Raw genomic sequence first — 20,023 nt, forward strand, 5'->3', positions numbered from 1 at the left:
TAACACTTTATTACAATTGCACAATTTAATCAAATAGGAAAGCATTGCCTCCAAGAAAAGAAATTTATAAACAATCAATTATTAACTATACTTATTTTACTGATAATATAATATTCATACGTATATTTGATCATGCATGATTATTACAAGGTTTAAAATAAATAAAAAATATTCACATTTCTTTCTCACTAATGACACAATTGAAAATAACAAAAGTTAAACTATTATCAACTAATTTTATACATGTTAGAAACATAATATGTTTATGATGGATCAGACTTTAAATATTCATTGTACGCGTCCTCATTCATTAGACTTTTTAGATCATCAGATTTACTTAATTCTATTTTGAATAACCATCCTTTTTCGTAACAAGAGGTATTTATTAAACTGGGTGTTCTTTCGACTTCTTCATTTTTTGCTATTATTTTCCCACTGACAGGACTATATAAATCAGAAGCAGCTTTCACTGATTCTAAAGCTCCACATTCAACTGTAAAGAAATTCATTTTTATCAAGTAGAAAACATAATAGAGTTCAATTTTTATTTTAAGAGAGACATCTAAAATGCGAACGTTCTAACCTTCTTTCTTTATTTCAGTACCAACATCTGGAAGCTGAGCATAAACAACATCACCCAATGCTTCTTGTGCATAATTGGATATTCCAACTATGCCTATGTTACCATCAATTGTTATCCACTCATGTTTCTCCGTATAAAATCTTTCTAAAAATTTTATTTATAACTATTAAATGTAAAAAATATCCATTAATCTTGTTTAATAAAAAGACAGTATATTAAATATATCATATCTACTATAAACTAAAAAAAAAAATATTTATTTCATTTTAACCAACTACATTTCATAAACCAATTTTCTTAAACAATTAAGCTTTTAAATATTATAAACAACAAAAATATATACATGAACGCAATTTTTTTTTAAATGAAGATATGTCTGCGTGATGCAATATTCTTTAGATTATTGATAATTAATAACCAATAAATATACTGTTAGCATTAAGATCTTGTTTCTAAGAATATTAATATAAATATATAATTTTTTTATTATGTGTTTTTAATATACGTTTTAAACTTACCGGTATTTAAGCAACGAGTAGTAACGATGGGACGTGAAACATATAATGACACTTTTGGAGCAGAAAAGTTAAATAAATTTTCTCTCGAAGTACGTAAAAATGTTCTTGCAGTATATTTTGTCATTTGTGCAACTACTTTTGCCATTTTGAGTTATATTTTTTAGTTCTAAAACAATCAGATGATTTTAACCTATTAAACACGTATCGTGCAGTGTGTAGTCCGTTACGTCCTCAACTAACTTTTAAATGTTTCCCCAATGTCGGCAGAGTTTAATATGAACGAAACGCGGGATTTGAACGAATTAATATATTTCTATGTAGCATGTGTTCTTAGATTATCGATGATCTTTATCGTGTATAATATATTTCATCATCATAATTCAAACTATTGCCAATCAAATATATATATAAATATTGTACACTTACATGTGTATACTATATATTCAATAAATACGTATAAATATGTGTATAAATATTTTAAATTATAATAAATAATCACATTATTTATTATAATTATTAATTACATATCTTCATAAATAATGTAAATAAAAATTAATGATTCTAAATATTCGTTGTTACTATGATTTGTATAACCAAGTCTTAATAAATTAATTGTTATAAATAAAAGCTTAATTATTATAAATTATTTGAAAAATATTTTTAATTAATTTCTAATCGCATCATATGATTTCAGTAAAAAATTGGAATAAAATTTACAGAAAGTATATGAAAGTAAGTATATGGTATTAATATGTATTTTCTTGAAAGAGTAATGTTCCGATTTCTTAATTTTGATAACAAAAACAAGGTCTACTCTTTTAACTTGAAAGTAAAAATCTTTTTATAGCTTTAGACGTAATATTATTGAAATTCTGTGTGTGATCACGTGAGGTTAAAAGGCCACTAGAAACACACTCGGCAGATAACTTGTAATTTATGTTATCAAACTTGTGCAATATCAGTGACCTCCGTATTGGATATGAATAATCCACAAACAAAAACGTTAAACACTAATCTAAAACATTTATTAAATTATCTCTATTTTGTATCTTTTATGACAAAATTATATTAATATATAATTTGATGTTAGATAGATGTCTTTTAAAATGTAAATGTATAATCCAATTCTTTAATAAGCATAAACATTCAATACATCTATATTAATTTCGAAATATTTTATATATACATATCAGGAACTTATTCTACAAAATTAAAAGAATATTTTCTGTTTATTAGAACCAATAATCTATTCAAGAGGTTGTTGTATAATGAGTCACTTTTATTTAAAAAAAACATGTAATAGAATATTTGTTACAGCTCTATTGATGAAAGATATTTTATAATGTTCGATTTCTTTTTAAATAAATGAATCGTGAAAATAAACATTAAATCATAAACCTATAGTATAAGAACGACCACCAGGATTATGGATAGGTCCTGGAAAAGGTTCGCTAATACACCATTCATACCACACATTCTTAGAGTTACACTGACGCCAAAAATGAACAACTATTTCGTCCCCAGCTTTTAATTGTACTGGTTCCTATAACAATAAATTGTATTTTATGTTACGTTCTTTTAAAATACAACGATATAAATTTATCTTACCCTAATTGGGAAAAAGATAGGAAACCAACTGAACATTCCAGGACTGTGTGTACTAGGTTTTATGCTTAGTGTGGTATTGTTGAATAGAATAGTATCAAAATATCCAGAGAAGCCATGTAATACAGAATTTTGACGTACTTTAAATACTCTTGTTTCATATCTTGAATTATCAATAACAGATGCTGAAAATATAATAACACTTGAAAGATATATATCATGTAATAGCAGTCTATAAATATTGCTGATTTACTAACCATTATTTGGATGTTTAAAAGTAAATAATGGTTGCGGTTTTGCAATGTCATATTTATTTTGTAGATGAACTACATATGAAGTCTCAAAGTGCGCTAAAGAGTGTTTGTCTTTTTCTCTGCATTGTCTTACTTCATTGTACAATTTAGACGACTGCACGGGCGCAATATATGATGTGTACGAAGATGGTATAGATATACCATTAGCTGATGATAGACAGTATTAAATAATTTATAAAAATAAGTACGAAAGTTGAAATATTTCATTAATAATATTTGTAATATAATAAAATGATGTACGTTTTAAAAATCGCTGAATGCCATCCAAACACTCTGGAGAAAGTTCATTATCACCAAATGAACCAAGTAACTCTGACACCATAATATCAGCATTTTCAGGAGAGTTCCATTCTCTCATATCACAAGATACTACTGTTACTTTGTTCTCCCATAAATCTTTTTCTAATGCTTGTAAACTGTATGCATAATAAATTAAAAAGATATATCTCCACATAATGCAGAGGAAAGTTTACAATTATTAAATCTTACGTCAATACTGCATTAGGATTTTTTTCCACAGCATATACTTTAACTGGATGATTTGCTTTTTCTGCTGCATTTAAAGATGCACGAACAAGTGGTCCTCTTCCAGCTCCAACTACCATTATTACTCTAAAAATTAAAATAGAATTTTACATTTTTAAGCAATAGTACTACATTTTTATAATTATTGAGTTGGCAACAAAGTGATTGCGGATTTTGTCAATAGGTGGTATTGTTTTTTCAATACTTATAATTATTTTTGTATTTTAGTACATTTTCTTATTTTTGTCTTCTGCTTTAGCCACAATCATATTAATTGCTTGATAAATAGCAGTTTGATATTGTGTATATTTAACAGGATCCTTCTCAAACACTTCATATGTTTGAGATTCAAGATTATCCATAAGTGGTTGTAAAGGACATTGTAGATAATCTTCATAACCACGAGCATATCTTTCAACTGGTCCATCTGATGCACAATCCTGTATGAAATTGTTATAATTAAATAGAAATATTTGAACCAAATTATTATTATTAAAAAATTGAAAATAAATATATATAAAATTTTACCTTCCATAAGTACTCCAAATAGTTATGATAATAAGTAATACTTTGATATCGACTTTGTCCTGTAAGTATAAATTGTACTTCTAGCATGGCAAACTTTTTCACTAATGTCTGATGTGCTTTACTGAGTACAGGATATCCTTTTTTGTTTGTGATAAATAATGTTGTTGGAAAGATCAAACACTTAACTGGTTCTCCTAGCCATCTATCAATCTTATAATTAAATCAACTTTATTACATTTGAATTTTCATATTACTAATGAAATACATAGAAAATAACAATTTTTGAGATACCTCTTCTTGATCAGGAAGATCATGGCTGACAATTAATGCAACACCTACTTTTCTATTATAATCACAAACTATTCTGAAGGCATTCCACCATTCCCACGGACTTTCTACTAAACCTCCCCAATCTTCTTCTCTGTAAGAAGAAGCTTGTTTGATTGGATTTTCCATTGGAACTTGAACCCAAACCTGTAATGATATTAAGACAACTTTAGTTTACAAGCATATGATAAATTTATTTTGTTAATCAGTGTACCTGTAAACTGCACATGCTTGAAACTTTATCACAAATAATGCGGCTAAGATTTGCATTTTCTTTTATTCCTTTTGTCAATTTAAAAGTAACTCCTACAAGACCTAAATGACTTGCTAAAGCTAATTCTTGCTTTAAAGCCTCTTCGCTGTTTTTCCTTAAGCTAGGACTTTTTGAATCAACTTTAATATGTGGTGATAATTTACCAATAATTAAAGTATTCCAATCTACAAAATAAGTAATAATATTTTAATAATATTTTGTTGCTTGAGTTCTTCAATTACCCTATACCCTATACCCTAATACTGATTACCCTTACCAGAACTGCATAAAACTATGTCTGGCCTGGTAAATGGTCCAGCGCGATTTTTTGCATTTCCAGAAATAAATTCTCTTTTAAATAATGGGTGGACAAGTGGAGCGCATATAAACTCATATCTGTAAGTAAAGTCAATAACAATAACGATATAAAGGTAAATGATAAAATATATATTATAACTTGTTACTTACTTTGATGCATTTGATGTAAAAAGACAATTACTCAAATCTGGTACTGTACAAAAGTCAAGACCACAAGAAATTGGTCTTTGATTTGACATTATGTTTTACCATTAAACGTTAAAGTTGATTCCTAAAAGTATTATAAATATATAAGGTACATCATAATTTTACTTTACAAACACCGGCTATTATCGGTATTATTTAACAAAAAGTTTACTATGTGATATATATAATTTTTTTATATAACTGTACTAAAGCACAAATACCTCAATAATATCGATCAGTAACTTGTCAATAATGTATAAATGTTACAAACAATAAAAAAATTGCAATATTGCCTACACGCCAATTGCACGTGTAACACTGTTGCCTATATGTGCTGTTGGTAAAAAATATCAAAAACATATATTTTCATTGAAGACATAAATATAAACATATATTGGTTTTGAATAAAAATAGTTAATAAGAAAAAATAAAATATATATAATTCCACGACTCAAATACATAAAAATTAGTTAATTTGCTTTAATTACATTTGAATTTACAAAAAGGGAAAATATTTATACCTGACAAAATCAGTTGTTACATAGAAATTAACTATTATAGTTCATTTTCATAATATCAAATATGAAATGGGATACATTTTTCATATCTTAGTATTTAAAAATTTTTTTCTTCTTTATATCACATATTACATAAATGAAAGGAAATAAAACTTTTAATTTTTTGTGTGCATTTATTAGATTACAGTGTCAACCAATCAGAAACGCAGTAGCTTTTGACATCGACCATTTTGAATGCCGCTTTTATTGTTCTAGTTCATGGTAGACGCTTGATGACTCCATTTCCTTGAGCTTTCCATTTTGCCTCCTTTTCTTGTGCTGTAGTCGAAGTTGTTACTTTTGTGGTGAGTAGTTGCTTATTTTTCTAATCAAATTCCAACAAAAATTGTTTATTAAAAATTTTGAATACAATTTAGATTATTTATGCTCGAAATGAACAGAAGTTTGATACGATAATAAAGGTTTTTGAAATTTAGCAGTCACATTGTACGGCGTCGTTTGATGTGTAAAACATCAATTGAAAAAATTTTAAATAATTAATTTTTCTATTATATACTTAGTGTTTATTTTTGCGTTTACCTAAAATATAATACACGTATGTATGATTATGAATTCTTACTGTTTATGTAAAACCGTAGGCAGATAAATTATTGCAAACGATATAACTTCTCATATCGGAAATAGACGTCCTTACAGACTCCATTTATAAATTAAAATGGGTAGTTTCTCTCTGTCTCTCTCTATAGAAACTTGGGATTATGCAGTATGATAATACAATTATTATTAAATATTTATGTTATCATGTTTGAGAAATAAAACTACTATAATTCTTATCATAAATAAATAAATTACATTTAAAGAATATATATAATGCATATATATGTATGTGCATATATTGTAATAATAAAGTAATATTTTCTGTTATTATAAGGTATTTATTATGCACTTGTTTTTAGGTACAATGTCTTTCAATCGAGGAATAAAACGTGATTCCTTTGGGAATCGTAACTTTAACAATCGAGGAGGTGGTGGTGGAGGTGGTGGAGGAAGGGTTGGAAGTATGGGAGGAAGTGGTGGAGGTATGGGTGGCAACATGAGTGGCGGAATGGGTGGTGGTGGAGGAGGTGGTGGAGGCGGAGGTGGCGGTGGAAGTGGTGGAATGAATCCTTGGGAAGGAGGAATGATGCCTGGCAGAGGAATTTTACCAACACCTAATAATAATTTATCTTTAGCATCGCCACAAGCACAACTAGCAATAGCTAGCAATCTCCTTTCAAACTTACTTCGCAGTCAGCAAGAAGTACAACCACAGGTCCGGAGACTTCATTTTCATGTATATTATCTGTCATTTTTGTTATACTATCATGTATTACATATGACATTTTGTATTTACAGCAGGTACCATCACTTCTCAGCCTTGGAAATAACTTTAGCGGACCAGGACCTAACTTTCCAAACCAGCAGAACTTTTCTTCTGGGCGTTTTAATGATCGTCCTGTTAGGCATCCTATGAAGAATCAACGACCACAACCATATAACAAGGTATGAATACATATCTTCTATTTAATATGCAGATTGTTTTGAATGAAAATTGTAAGGGCAATTTTTAGTCTACACTTCTTTTTTTTTTTATACATCAACAACACCAATCCTTAGTTTGAAAGTTTGAAATTCTCCTTTTTATGTTCATTGATCGATTCATTAATGAGGCTTTCAGTTAGTGGATGACATGCTACGTGGCTACCCTGTGCAGTTACTAAGTATAAGCAATTCTTACTGCTGGACTAGTTGTGCCAAACATGATTTTCATAGGAGAAAATTACCATCGCAATGTTATTTCGTTAAGAAACACGATAACGAGACGTGTATTGATTTCAAAATATGTGTATTCTCATTTTTAGTAGTGGAAGTTAACTGTGATTTTGTGTAACAAATTTCAGTATAGACATGCAGATATATTTCTCCTCTAACTTGGTTCATTTATAATCCGCCCAAGTCTTCTATTCGTCATTGTAGTTAAAGAACAGTAGCTGAAGAACAGTATTCAAAAGTATTGATTACAAGCTGCATTGTTCACTGATTTAACTTCTTCTTCTTGTTGATTATGTTTCATTGAGCTTATTGAGCTATGTTCAAAGGATAAAAGTATGCGTTTTATAAATATCATATCTTATGATCAATAAGATCATTGCCTGTACAAAGTTAGATGATGCGACGATTGTATGCATCTTCAACGATTTGCTACTACTTTCCTTTTCCCTTCCACTAAACTGTGGAAATACTGACCTTTGGTGTTCATTGAAACACTGAATACGTCCTGCTTCCGAATCGAGTAGAATATTTTTCTCCCTCAAATATCCCAGTGGTTGCTAAAATCAAATTCGATTCGAGAAGAATCGCAAATATATCAGATACTTCTCATGACGGTTTGGTCATTTGACCTACATGACTAGATGGGCAATCGCGCCCGTGATGGCCCTGCTGGGCGACGTGGTCCATCTGCACAACAATCTCGTGCACCCCAGTCTGGCAATCAGCGTATGAATGGAAACCAAACTCAACATCACAACGATAAATCTTCTAAACCAATTCCTGCCTCTAAACAAAATCAGACTGCCAAAAAGGAACAGCAGGACGTTAAGACCTCTGATAATGAAAAAACAGAAGCACCTGCTGTAACAAGGTAAGCTCCTGGTGATTGTGAATAGTTTCTTCAAACTTCAGTAAGTCTCATTCTGTCACCTATCTCTGTATGTACGGTGTTTGTTACGTACATATGGTATGATTGCTAAAGAATTAGCATTGTGTCCTTTCTCTTGTCTGACTTTTAAAAAAGTATTACATACATACGTATATATGCATTTATATATACATATGTCTACATATCATGTTATATGTTCACTCGTCATTGTTGATTAAACTCAACTCACATTTCAAATTTAAATTAGATTACCTATAATCTCATAACGTTAGTATTTCATAATCATATAAAATGCTCCCCATGCGTTCTTCTTTCAATACACATTATCCAAATATTTGTTCATAATAATAGGTTGATTAAATTTATATACAGTTGTTAGAAGTGTGAGTTATCTTCTTTTAACTTAATATTATGCCCAATTACTTTCTGGCTATCGATATTGAGAAATTCGTGTATATGTGTTTTTACTAAAACACATATTAAAAAATTATAATATTTATATCAAAGCAAAAAAGCACAATGTATAGATCTGATTAACATTTGTAATTATAATAAAAATTTTGTTTGTTTGTATACTAGTGGAGTAAATGAAGAATCTGATGACAAGAAAGCTGATCGGAAGGATATGAAAAAGGAATCCGAAGATGTTCAAATGTTAGAGACTGAGGAAACAGAAGAAAAGCCTCAGGATGATGAAGAACAAAAGCCAGACAAATCTGCAACGGAAGAAACACCACCGAAGGAAGCAAATACATCTACGACGGAGAAGGATTCAAAATTGACAGGCAAAAAGTCAGAAGCAAGACACGCTGAAAGTCGTTATGCAGAGGTTCCAATGAGTCATATGTTCTGTCACATTTGTAACAAACATATGTGGGATGGATATGTATATACTTAATACTTACTATATATTGTACATTCAATCGAGGTCAACTTTGGTATTATCATCTTTTTATTTTTTTTATAGTCTTTCGAAAATCACTTACGCGGGCGAGCACATCAGTTGATGATGGAAAAGTTAGATGAATCATATAAATTAAAGGTTGATCTCATGCGGCACGAATTAAGAGTAGCAGAAGAACAACGAGAACTTAGTCTGACTAATTCGAAACGTCGTGGTAAGAAAGTAAGTATATATACAAATGTAAGAGTTTAATAATTTGTAAAGTTTTATATTTATTTTATTTTTTATTTAGGTGTCTGTAGATTTGAATGTACGTGAATATTGCACAATGTGTGATTTGAATTTCTATGGAACATTATCCACGCACAGAAAGAGTGAGAAACATCAACAGCTAAAAACATTTTTGCATCCAAGATGTTTCCCATGTTTGAAAGAATTCCCATCGCGTATTGAATATGATGAACATTGTTTAACTCCTGGACACATGAAGAAAGCTGTGCAGTGTGAAGAACAACGAAAAAATAAAAAGAAAGGTACGTGAAAAGATATTTAAAACAAACTATTGTCATAATAAAGATTATGTAATGTTGTTTTCTATTTTTATAGAAAAACTTGCAAAAGGAGAATCTGAAGTGCGTACTGCAGAAGATGAAGAAAAAGACGTTGGTTCTGATAATAAAAATGAAAAGGAGGAAGATTCTATAGAAGAACAGGAATATATTACGGATATTGTTGAGAATTTGAGTGAAAAGAAATTCAAAATTCCATCTTATAAATATTGTCGACAAAATCAAGTTTCCATTGGTAAATTGCACTATTTATACAATTTATTTCTCATTATATTTTAATCCACTCACTTATCTATTTACTTATCTACTTAATATTTAAAACTTATCTATATATGCATGTTGTTTCAGGAAAATCTATGGTGAAAGAAGTTCAAGGATTTTATTGTGAAAAATGTAGAAGATTCATGCTGTTAGCTGAAGATATGAATGCTCATTTACGTAGTATTACTCATTATCGAAATTTCGTACAAGAAGTTAAGGCTTTAACTTCAAATACGGAAACTACAGAACAAAGATCAACAGAAAAACTTGAGGTATATTTTAATACTTAAAAAGGTTTAATGTAATATATCACAAAATATAATAAGTAATTTTTCCGTGTAGACTAACGAAGACGCTCAAGAAAATGACAAGGAATATGACGGGAGCTGGAAACGTCGTAAAATAGTTCACTCTGAAGACGAAAATAATGTGGAAATGAAAGAAGTGCAAGAAAACAATGTTGAAAATGCAAATGCTCAAAAGAAAACTGACGGAGATGAAAAGTATGATCCGCTTGAAGCTGATGCAGAATCTGAGGAAGAAGAAACTCGTGAAGCGGAAAAGAGCGGAAAACAGCCTTCGCAAAATACTGTTAATACTCCAGAAAAGAAGACACCAGTTGATAAAATATGGGCCGATATTGATAATGATAATGAGGCGGAAATAGGTAATTTAATTGACAATGAAGATGAAAAAGAACAGGTTGATCATGAAAAATCCATTCAGAAGTTAGACAGAGATCTAAATCCGCAAGTGAAGCTAACACGTGGTCGTGGTTTCCCCCGTGGACGCGGTACTCCTCGAGCACGGAGGGCTCGACGATAAAGTGATCTCTATCCTAAATTAGAGTAAGCTTGAGTATATTTCATAATTACGTCCCTTAATATATCTACTGTTAGGTTTCATTTATTTACTTGATATATTCAAAACGTCAATGTTTAAATAATTTGGTTTATTATATCTTTTGACAGAATGAAAGAAATTATTATAATCAAATGTATATGACTATCGTTTTATATGTATAAATAGTATGTATCTTTTTATATGTATGAATATATATAATATATAATATACTATATTATATATTATATAATATACTATACTATATTATATACTATATAATATACTAATATGCTATATTATATACCATATATATTCATAAATAATATCAATATAAATATCGGTTTGCCCAAGCTTATTTAAAGCTTTCTAATTACACATTATTACTTACAGAGAACTGTAGTATGTACGATTGTTAAAGAAAATAATGCATTTTCGAAGTAAGGAGGAGAAATAAACAGATATGCTTTTGCGTATTGATATTGATTATCTTGTAACTACTCTGTATTAAGAAATATTATCAATATTCAACTAATTAATACATGTTTATGATTTTTAACATAAGTAACAATCATAATATGAAACTCTATTATAAAAAATTCATTCCTGGGTATATGCTAATAAAAAATCCAAAAATATCTTGCAATAAATTTAAGATGTCGATAAAAATTTTATCCGGTTTATGTCTAACTGTAGTAAATCAAAGTTTACATTGATAAATAAGAGAAATAATCGTACTTTCATTTGCTTTATCATAATATAGTAGGAGTTTTACTATAGGATTGTATCTTTTGTGACATATAAGGCGTTGTAAAAAAGCATTAATATAAAAGATGCATACTGTTCGAAAATTGTCCTATGGAATACCGAAATTTCTAATTCCTACATAATACACACACCTTATCTTTGTAGTCCCTATAAAGTAATATAATTTGTAATAAAATTTGCGTCCATGAAAGGGATGGCTTTAATAGCCATATAACACTTTAATAACAAGTTATATATAACTTTCATAATTTCTTTATATTAATCATGTTTATTTATGTAAGTATCATGCAAAACCTTTATCTATACTAGAACATAATAAAAACTTAACATTATTCTTAAATCATCTAAATAACTTTTCATTCCAACATTGGTTTCTTCTGTATTAGTGTGTAGAAAATATAAAACAATAAATGATCTAAAAAATAATAAGTTTTATTTTGCATCTTTTTAATATGAATACCATTTATATAGTGTTGTCACAAAGTATTTTTTTAATATCATAGAATTAAAGAATTCTTAAGATAGGAAGGAGCAGTGATCTAATTAAAAATACTTTTTGAACGTAAATTACATAGCAAACATGATTATTTACATTTAATAATAAAACTTAAATATATACCATTATCAATAATAATATTAATCCATCGAAAGATGAGTTGCTAAAAACTCATCGACAGAATCAGTATCCCATTTGTGTATGTCCAAAATATCTTCAACTTTATTATCCGCATCTAATAATTTAATTATTGGATCTAAGCCTCTAACATATTTTATTTGTAAATTTTTGTATTTGCTAGGTCGGTCACTTTTTATGAAAGCTATAAAAAACCAGAATAAATGTGTGCTGTAAACAGTTACACTTTCATTTCTAAATATAAATTTCTATTTACCTTGTATTTGTGGATATGTACCAAACTTGCATGTGCATACTTCAAGAACAGCACGTGGGTATTTTTTTAATCCAGATGCATCATAATCGTCGTCTTTCAAACAACATTCTTTGCAATTACTCCTATGATTATCAAACATTAATTTAATTGTTAATATAAGATATTGAATTACAACAAAACAGATTTATTTTTACTTACAATATTTCTGTTAAACCATGTTTATTAAATTCCTCACAGGTAGAACAAAGTAAATTAGCTTTATTGAAACCTAAACTTTTACAATCATCAGCTGAAAATTCCGATGACACGATGTTCATCTAAAAAATATATTTATAATGAAAATACGATGCATGTTATATCTCTATTCAATCCAAAAACATTTTTAATTTATATCATAAATGTAATACGTATGTGTATGCCAATTTAAATTTAATAGGTTAAGTAACAATACTTTCATTTCTTACCATTAAGATAAATGAAAATATATGCGCTAATCTTGATGACTTCATTATATTATTTTATATATGCATAAAATACATATATACAGAATTAATCATATGTTATTTTAGAGAAATAATAGTTAATATCAACACACTTACACCACACGTATCTTATGAACCGATACTGATACCATAATACTAACTATTAAATACTTAAAGCTCTGTTCTCAGTGTTGAAATAAAAATCGATATTTTATTGTGATTTTTCGATCCATCGAAATTCAATTGATGTTAGCAAAATCGCAAAAGTAATGAAATTTGAAGTAACCAAAAACCTGGAGCAAAAACTATTTTAGCAAATCTTTAACAACAACAACTGAATGCTTTTTTTTTTAATGAGTAACATAACATAACAAGTCTGAGATAGTGTATGTAATGCTGAAATTTGCAACTTACACAGTCGCTTGGATTCTTACGATCCTTCTGTTAATTGCTCCTGTCATTAAAACCGAGAGATATAATACTGTTAATACCCACTTATCCACGCGTCATTATCATAATTACAACTATTCCCAAAATTGTGAGTCATTAAAAAATTTGAATTATTTCTTTTTAAATTTCACGCATGTTCTGCATGACTTCATCAGCGTTTTATTAAATGCCACGCGTATATACGACTCATTATCTCTTACAAATTGATTTGAAAGTAATAATAGAAAAGATGCAATTAGCAATGTAAAGAGATTGCCAAAATTATTGAGAAATAAATTGAAAAATATTGCAATTTATTCCGAAGGGTTATTAGTTATAATTTTTTTGACAGATACAATTAATCATTACATAATTTTTTCTTTAGTGTCCAACAACATACTGTCCAAATCTATAAAAAGGAATAACAAGTGCCAAAGCTACCAAGTCGATTATAAATGGAGACGGAGAACGTTATGTGCAATTTCTGATAATGACAAATATTCTACGGGAAGTCTACTTGAAAATAACAAAGGAACAGGTAAAAGGAAGACATTATTAGATTACGGTGAACCAGTTCCCATGAATGATGTCGATGATCCAGATTCTTTAACAACACATGTACGAGTAAAAAGAAGCAAAGCAGAATCAGACTCCATTTCGTCATTTAGATATCAACAAGATTATTTAAAGGATTTGGCCAACTCTTTTCCTCGAGATTCATACGAGTCAATAGGAGAAAGCTTTTACGATGATGATGCGCCGTTCGATAGGAAACGAGAAATTAAATCACAGGAATACTTTGTAAATGACAAACAGTTCAATGCAATTCCAGATGAGAATGCTGCAATCACGGTTCCTTCACACTTTGGTGAAGATAAATCCGACGTTAATAATTTTATTAGTTCGCAGTTTGCCGCTAGTGGAACTGATGCATTAGGGAATAACAATGTAAAATTTATAGATCGAACAAAAAGCAAGGAAAGTGTATCGTTACAAGAGCCATTGAATGATGTTATTATAAACCGCAAATCATATGAAAATCCGGAAGATGAAAATTTACCAGATCCTATACTAGCGGTAGAACTTGTTAGGAAAAAACGAAACGATTATTCAAAGATATATAACAAAAAGAATTTAAAAAAGCAAAATTCATCTGATCTGCAAGCTAAAAAAGAAAGATCGTCTAATGAAAAAGAACAATTAATTCCCGAATTAGAAACATTTAAAGAGCATTCGAATCCATCCAGTTCAAATATCGCTGATCATAGAGTAGATCTGTTACGGTTCAGGAGAAAAACGAGGAACAATAATGGAGACAAAATAAAGAAATTAAAACAGAAAAAGAAACGCGTAGGGAAAAAACATGATTTTCCAGAAAATTCTCTGCGGTTAATAAAAGACGTTCGTTCGAAAAATATGGGTCGATCGAGAGTGTCTCGTAAGAGAAAAATGGATGAAACGAAAAGCGAGGGTAATTTAAAAGTAGGAATTGTCAATGTAGTGGCTAAGAAAAATAATGACAACAATTTTCGCCGTAGATCCGTAAAGTCGAAAAAATCCGTCGATAGTACTGATTCTGAAAACGATCATCTCTCAAAAAATGTTCCATCAACGTTGCATGCAAAACTGGAGGCAAAAAGTAAGAATAAAATCGACGACGATATTTCCATACTTTCATTAGTGCGAAGAGACTCGAAAACTGCGGGTGGCGCTGGTGATTCTAAGGCAGAAACGGATAAAAGTTCAAATGCATTCGTCGTACAAAATGAGAAACAAAAGCCATTCGTAGAAACTGAAAAATTAATACCGCCACAGGATTCGAAATTACGCGCAAAGAGAAATAAACATACTGAATCGAATCATGGTTTCTTAAATAAGGAAGAGGAATTGAAGTATTATAAGAATATACAGGAGCCTGGAACTGTAGTAGATCATTGTGATAACGAAGATGAAAATCAACTTTCAATGATGGATGAAATGGGTCCTAATCGAGCAGTAAGATCGATCGAAGAAGTTAAAGAACTCGCAAAGAAATTAGTAACAAAGGTATATATTATCTATAATGAACAGTATTTTAACATAATATGTATATTTCTTTAAACTAACAATAAATTTCCTTTCAGGTAAATGAGTTACAAAATTACTTAAACATTGAAGAAACAGCAGGAAACGAAAAACAAGAGACAAAATTAAAAACACGTGCGATCGATGATTTATGTGCAAACGTTAGCAGTGGTTGTGGTGCTTTTAAAGAAGCACCTGAAATCGTCCAGAAATGTGTATCGACAAACCATGACAGATCCGCGACCAAAATCGTTGAAAAAAAAGCGAATCCAGTTGAAATGACAAACAAACATAAATTAGAAGTTAAGATCCCAAAAATACATTCGGTAGAGAAAAGAAGATCAGTGGCTAGACACGTTGTTAAAACATCGTCGAGTACTTCAAAGGCAATTCGTAATGAAGAAGAAACAAAATCGGGTCGTAAATGGGGGAAATGGACAGACTGGAGTAGCTGTAGTGTTACTTGCGGTAAAGGTCGTCAAATAAGATGGCGATATTGTTTACGCGATTGTAGTACTGCAGAAACCGAGATGGAAGAGAAAGCTTGCCAATTGCCAGCTTGTCCGCCAGGAAAATTCCTAGGTATATTTTAATAACTGTTAATATTTAGCGACTTCATTACGAATCGAAGCACAATAATTCAAGAATTACTTCGTCTATATTAATGTACGACTACTTTGTTATTTTTGTATATCGAATACATATAATTTATATAGCATGTTTTATGTAAAAAGATAAAGGGAAAGATTTTTGTCAAATAAAGAACTGAATTAATTAACTTTAATTGTTAGTCACGCGATTAGTTAAGAAGATATTGAAACAAATGACATCAACGCTGTTGTGTAACAAATCACATGATGTATATTTTTTCTGTTTCATTACCAAATACACAATATATTATATAGAATATCTTAAACAAAACTTCTTTTCTTCATACGTATTCACAAGTAACGAGTTTTCGTTGCTTAAGCGAAGTTCGCTTTTCTTTTTATTGTATCTCAATCATTATGTTTTCACAGAGAGTTAACTATGACGCAATATTTCACTTTTGCTTTTTTCTTTAATTTAAAACATCACAAAATATTAGCGACCGTGGATAAAATATTGGGGTTACTCACAAATATCTTGTGGTACCATTCCATAACAGTTGTTTCGTAAATGTACAATCACATAATTCATCGGATCACATTGTATTCCTTTGTCTACGGTCCATATGTATTTCCTTTTTTACACTCGTTAAATCTTCTATTGTACATATCCTTTATTCAACAGCCATTCATTTCTCCTCGTTCATATTTTGTTGCTTATAACCTAGTATTATCGTGTAAATCGTATAAATATGATTTCTTTTTCGTGGTATTTAATATACAAATCGCTAAAAAGTTTCTAAATGTAAGGCTCTCGAAACATTTCTCGTGTAAATCGTATCCCTTAATTTAAGTCGGAGAGAAGGAACGGGTTAACAAAAATCCTTACTATATGTCAGAGAGGTGGACCGGGTTAACAAAAATCTGTGTTTACAATATTTACGTATCTACAATGAAATGATATACATTCGCCTACGTGATGACGCGTAGGCAAAGATCACAGTAACTGTCACGCCCCGGTTACACCAAATCGGTAAGTTAAGAACTCGTGAAATCGACGCAACACGGGACTGTCGTAAGAACAGTTTTTCACGTCTAATCAGGCACCACCGTGTCAAGAGGCGCATATCGCGATCTTATAGACTAAAATTTGCAGATTGTTGTACAGAATAATTTTGTTGTAGGATCGCAGAGCTATCTTTGATTGCGAATATAGAGCGCAGAATATTCCACATAACCTCACCATAAATAGCTTCGTAAACGATCCATTGCACACCTCGTTCCATATTTTGTTACACACCGTATCTCCACGAGACGATTAAATGATATATACAATTTGAATCGAATGAACTCCAATACCATTTACCACTTCGCGATGATCAGAGGAACCAATATAAATTTCTTCTCTTTCTTTTTTCTTTCTTGCTCTTGACAGTCACGAAGTTCTCACATTACATTTCTTCAACTTAAGAGTATTTATTAATGAATAGAGTTTATGAATCATAGCACGAAAACTTGAGTCGTCCAATCGGTATAAAATTACAAAGTAAATTCCTCTGATCGCAGGAATTATTTTGGAATAATTTTTAGTTCGATAAGCGAAAATTAATATTAGAGGAAAGATGATAACAATGATTGCGAGGCTGAAGAAAACGTGCTATGACCGTTTACTAAAGAACGAGAGATCTCGCCTTTATTCGATATCTCTAATTATTAATATTCGACTTGTCCAAGAGACCGCTTACAAATACAAATTGATCACAATGGTAATCGCATACATACACGCGAGTACTAAATCACGCATACATTGCCGCGTGAATGTATTAGGACATTTGTTCATTTTTAATGAACCCTGTGGTAGGGTATTATTTATATAAGGGTATTAATTATATAAGAGTATTAAAAATTGAAAAATTTAATTATTTAAGGAACTTAGATAACTAAAAGTATATGCAGTGTGCCTACGCTGTATTATGTTACGTGTGGACGGTTTCTAACACTTTCTTCTTTCATTTATAATGAAAAAAATTCTTCAGATATTATACAAATATTTAGAATCATTATCCAACGTAATAAAATTTCGGGTAACAGCGTAGGACACAATTATTCGTTTGTAAAAAGACCTGAGAGGTCCAGAAAACATATATACAAAGCTTTATTGAAAGTTTAAGAGAAATAAAAGTAACAGCCTCCGAAACGATTGAGGAAATAAATACAATTAAGAATGAAACAATTTCAGTGGCGATAGTAAAAAAAGCGACTTGTAGAGGTCGGCATTTGCGATTTTGGCAGTGAAAAAGTTATTATTAAGGATAAAACGTAACCCGCTCTTTTATGGTAGTGACAATAATTTCATCACGAATATAGACCTTTATAAGAATGAACTACAGGTGAAATTAACAGGATTCTGTCTGTCGTTGGCCACTGCCATGAAATATGCACCTTAAACTACTTGTATCCATTTTCAGATAGGGAAACAATTCCATAGCAATAAACCGTTATAGTTTTAGAGATAGTGTTTTCTAACATTAATGATAAAGAAGAGATGCCAGTCGCTACTAGCATAAACTAAGTACCAGAAAAGTTGACACTGCAGGATTGATTCTGATGAGTCTACAATTGAAATGGTTGAATTCGAATGGCGAGATTATACATATAGGAAATAACAGGAGATTCGTTAAAAACAAATTATATTTAAAAAAAAAAAAACTGCACATTAGTGCACCTTTCGGATACCGAATATTTGTGCATGTTAAGGATCGTATACATTTTTTTAAAATATGTGAAAATCACTTACAGGAAAGTTCTAATGTGTAAATAACAGAATGGCCACCAGTCTCCTGATTTGAACCCCATAGAAAAATTATGAGATCATTCATATAAAATCCAAATAAAATATCCCAAATTGGAAGAATATTTATGGGAACATTTCGAAATGGAATGGAATAATATTAGGCCCGAAACGATAAAAGATATTAGTAGCCAAGCTACTAAGACTTGTACATGCAGTTACAAAAGCATTCGATGGATAGATGGAAAGATAACATAATCATATTTTTATTATGATTGATGAAAAATTTAATAAATTGTTAAAATATATTCTCTAATACGGTACAAAATGTAATACATAAAATTTAGTAAAATTCAGTAATGATTTCATAACTTTTTACAAATATTTATTACAATCAAACAAGTGTCCTAATACTCAGCGGCAATATACGTTCACTTCCTTAAACATGCACACACACTCTTATATAACTCCGTAATGTCTTTTGACCATTGCTACTTATAATCTGTCTTAATCTAAAGGGGCGCGGAAATTCTCGGTCCCTTGGTCGTAACGACAACGCTAAGTTGCACTTTTTTTCTATGTTTACTGCACTAAACGTTACATGCCTTGTTTCTTTGTTTAAAACTTGAGCTCATTTTTACATCATAGATACACTAACTTATTCTTTAAAGAAACTCTTGCATCTCGTATTCTCTATCGGTATAATTAAATTCTTATCTCTTCCATCCAATTAATTTTCACCGTACATTTACAAAGATAATTCACGTATGGAAGAACATTAATACGAAATTTCTTTTATCCCATTTCCTTCCTTGGCAGTCCGGTATAAAATTGATTCGTATGGCAGGAAATAATTAAAACTTGATTCTCACGAAATCCGAGTTCGTTAAAACATTATGTTTCTCGACTGTTCAGTTTTCGTTTGCGACAGTATATCTAATGCGGCGTTCTCCTCACCACCGGCTAAAACTCGAACGTCCCTATCCGGATCTGATCTCATTTCTCTCAGCCTATTCTCTACTTCTTCCGCCTGCTTCACTCCCAACCATTCTGCTAAAAATC

The 20,023-nt window shown here is 30.3% G+C and overlaps 6 protein-coding genes across 11 annotated transcripts in view; 2 read left to right on the forward strand and 4 right to left on the reverse strand.

Annotated features, from left to right (window-relative positions):
• Nucleotides 1-91: 91 nt before the first annotated feature.
• Nucleotides 92-1,491, reverse strand: Ppl (glycine cleavage system H protein, mitochondrial). Its single transcript, XM_072021609.1, has 3 exons — nucleotides 1,102-1,491; nucleotides 584-727; nucleotides 92-493 (listed from the first exon to the last, which is right to left on the reverse strand). The coding sequence occupies exons 1-3, from the start codon at nucleotides 1,244-1,246 to the stop codon at nucleotides 264-266; spliced, it is 519 nt and encodes a 172-aa protein (XP_071877710.1). The 5' UTR covers nucleotides 1,247-1,491; the 3' UTR covers nucleotides 92-263.
• Nucleotides 1,492-2,413: 922 nt separating this feature from the next.
• Nucleotides 2,414-5,535, reverse strand: Csul (protein arginine N-methyltransferase 5). The gene is made up of 12 exons (XM_072015236.1): nucleotides 5,379-5,535; nucleotides 5,122-5,242; nucleotides 4,931-5,049; nucleotides 4,615-4,838; nucleotides 4,365-4,547; nucleotides 4,074-4,283; nucleotides 3,777-3,985; nucleotides 3,510-3,632; nucleotides 3,261-3,436; nucleotides 2,964-3,167; nucleotides 2,710-2,891; nucleotides 2,414-2,644 (listed from the first exon to the last, which is right to left on the reverse strand). Exons 2-12 carry the CDS (start codon nucleotides 5,208-5,210, stop codon nucleotides 2,492-2,494), a joined length of 1,872 nt encoding a protein of 623 aa, XP_071871337.1. The 5' UTR covers nucleotides 5,211-5,242; nucleotides 5,379-5,535; the 3' UTR covers nucleotides 2,414-2,491.
• A 387-nt stretch (nucleotides 5,536-5,922) lies between these two features.
• On the forward strand, nucleotides 5,923-11,565 carry Pep (Protein on ecdysone puffs). Its single transcript, XM_072015227.1, has 11 exons — nucleotides 5,923-6,019; nucleotides 6,632-6,987; nucleotides 7,071-7,217; nucleotides 8,129-8,358; nucleotides 8,956-9,262; nucleotides 9,344-9,502; nucleotides 9,573-9,813; nucleotides 9,887-10,084; nucleotides 10,198-10,382; nucleotides 10,453-10,958; nucleotides 11,344-11,565. Exons 2-10 carry the CDS (start codon nucleotides 6,637-6,639, stop codon nucleotides 10,933-10,935), a joined length of 2,301 nt encoding a protein of 766 aa, XP_071871328.1. The 5' UTR covers nucleotides 5,923-6,019; nucleotides 6,632-6,636; the 3' UTR covers nucleotides 10,936-10,958; nucleotides 11,344-11,565.
• A 564-nt stretch (nucleotides 11,566-12,129) lies between these two features.
• Nucleotides 12,130-13,250, reverse strand: LOC139993515 (selenoprotein F). Its single transcript, XM_072015315.1, has 4 exons — nucleotides 13,073-13,250; nucleotides 12,807-12,925; nucleotides 12,609-12,730; nucleotides 12,130-12,536 (listed from the first exon to the last, which is right to left on the reverse strand). Exons 1-4 carry the CDS (start codon nucleotides 13,115-13,117, stop codon nucleotides 12,355-12,357), a joined length of 468 nt encoding a protein of 155 aa, XP_071871416.1. The 5' UTR covers nucleotides 13,118-13,250; the 3' UTR covers nucleotides 12,130-12,354.
• A 158-nt stretch (nucleotides 13,251-13,408) lies between these two features.
• On the forward strand, nucleotides 13,409-16,426 carry LOC139993466 (uncharacterized). Its single transcript, XM_072015217.1, has 3 exons — nucleotides 13,409-13,628; nucleotides 13,905-15,565; nucleotides 15,643-16,426. Exons 1-3 carry the CDS (start codon nucleotides 13,484-13,486, stop codon nucleotides 16,174-16,176), a joined length of 2,340 nt encoding a protein of 779 aa, XP_071871318.1. The 5' UTR covers nucleotides 13,409-13,483; the 3' UTR covers nucleotides 16,177-16,426.
• LOC139993420 (serine/threonine-protein phosphatase 4 regulatory subunit 1) overlaps nucleotides 16,420-20,023 on the reverse strand; it is a 147,255-nt gene continuing 143,651 nt past the window's right edge. For all 6 annotated transcript variants that reach the window (XM_072015131.1, XM_072015166.1, XM_072015141.1 and 3 more), the window contains one exon: nucleotides 16,420-20,014. In XM_072015131.1, coding sequence (XP_071871232.1) covers nucleotides 19,848-20,014 — 167 coding nt within the window. In that variant the 3' untranslated portion in view covers nucleotides 16,420-19,847. The remainder of the gene's footprint in view (nucleotides 20,015-20,023) is intronic.

The sequence above is a fragment of the Bombus fervidus genome, chromosome 2, assembly GCF_041682495.2.
Source record: "Bombus fervidus isolate BK054 chromosome 2, iyBomFerv1, whole genome shotgun sequence".
Classification (NCBI taxonomy): Eukaryota; Metazoa; Arthropoda; class Insecta; order Hymenoptera; family Apidae; genus Bombus; species Bombus fervidus.

Bases quoted from the DNA above. Each gene is read 5' to 3' on its own strand.
- Ppl (XM_072021609.1), bottom strand. From the start codon at position 1,246: ATGGCAAAAGTAGTTGCACAAATGACAAAATATACTGCAAGAACATTT. The intron at 728-1,101 runs GTAAGTTTAAAA...TAAAATTTTTAG, and splicing joins TACTCGTTGCTTAAATACCG to AAAGATTTTATACGGAGAAA. The intron at 494-583 runs GTTAGAACGTTC...ATTTCTTTACAG, and splicing joins TACTGAAATAAAGAAAGAAG to TTGAATGTGGAGCTTTAGAA.
- Csul (XM_072015236.1), bottom strand. From the start codon at position 5,210: ATGTCAAATCAAAGACCAATTTCTTGTGGTCTTGACTTTTGTACAGTA. The intron at 4,839-4,930 runs GTAAGGGTAATC...CTTATTTTGTAG, and splicing joins CATAGTTTTATGCAGTTCTG to ATTGGAATACTTTAATTATT. The intron at 4,284-4,364 runs GTATCTCAAAAA...TTTAATTATAAG, and splicing joins ATCTTCCTGATCAAGAAGAG to ATTGATAGATGGCTAGGAGA.
- Pep (XM_072015227.1), top strand. From the start codon at position 6,637: ATGTCTTTCAATCGAGGAATAAAACGTGATTCCTTTGGGAATCGTAAC. The intron at 6,988-7,070 runs GTCCGGAGACTT...TTGTATTTACAG, and splicing joins AGCAAGAAGTACAACCACAG to CAGGTACCATCACTTCTCAG. The intron at 9,503-9,572 runs GTAAGTATATAT...TTTTTTATTTAG, and splicing joins CGAAACGTCGTGGTAAGAAA to GTGTCTGTAGATTTGAATGT.
- LOC139993515 (XM_072015315.1), bottom strand. From the start codon at position 13,117: ATGAAGTCATCAAGATTAGCGCATATATTTTCATTTATCTTAATG. The intron at 12,731-12,806 runs GTAAGTAAAAAT...TGATAATCATAG, and splicing joins CATGGTTTAACAGAAATATT to GAGTAATTGCAAAGAATGTT. The intron at 12,537-12,608 runs GTAAATAGAAAT...GGTTTTTTATAG, and splicing joins TACATATCCACAAATACAAG to CTTTCATAAAAAGTGACCGA.
- LOC139993466 (XM_072015217.1), top strand. From the start codon at position 13,484: ATGCTGAAATTTGCAACTTACACAGTCGCTTGGATTCTTACGATCCTT. The intron at 13,629-13,904 runs GTGAGTCATTAA...TTTTTTCTTTAG, and splicing joins TTACAACTATTCCCAAAATT to TGTCCAACAACATACTGTCC. The intron at 15,566-15,642 runs GTATATATTATC...ATTTCCTTTCAG, and splicing joins CAAAGAAATTAGTAACAAAG to GTAAATGAGTTACAAAATTA.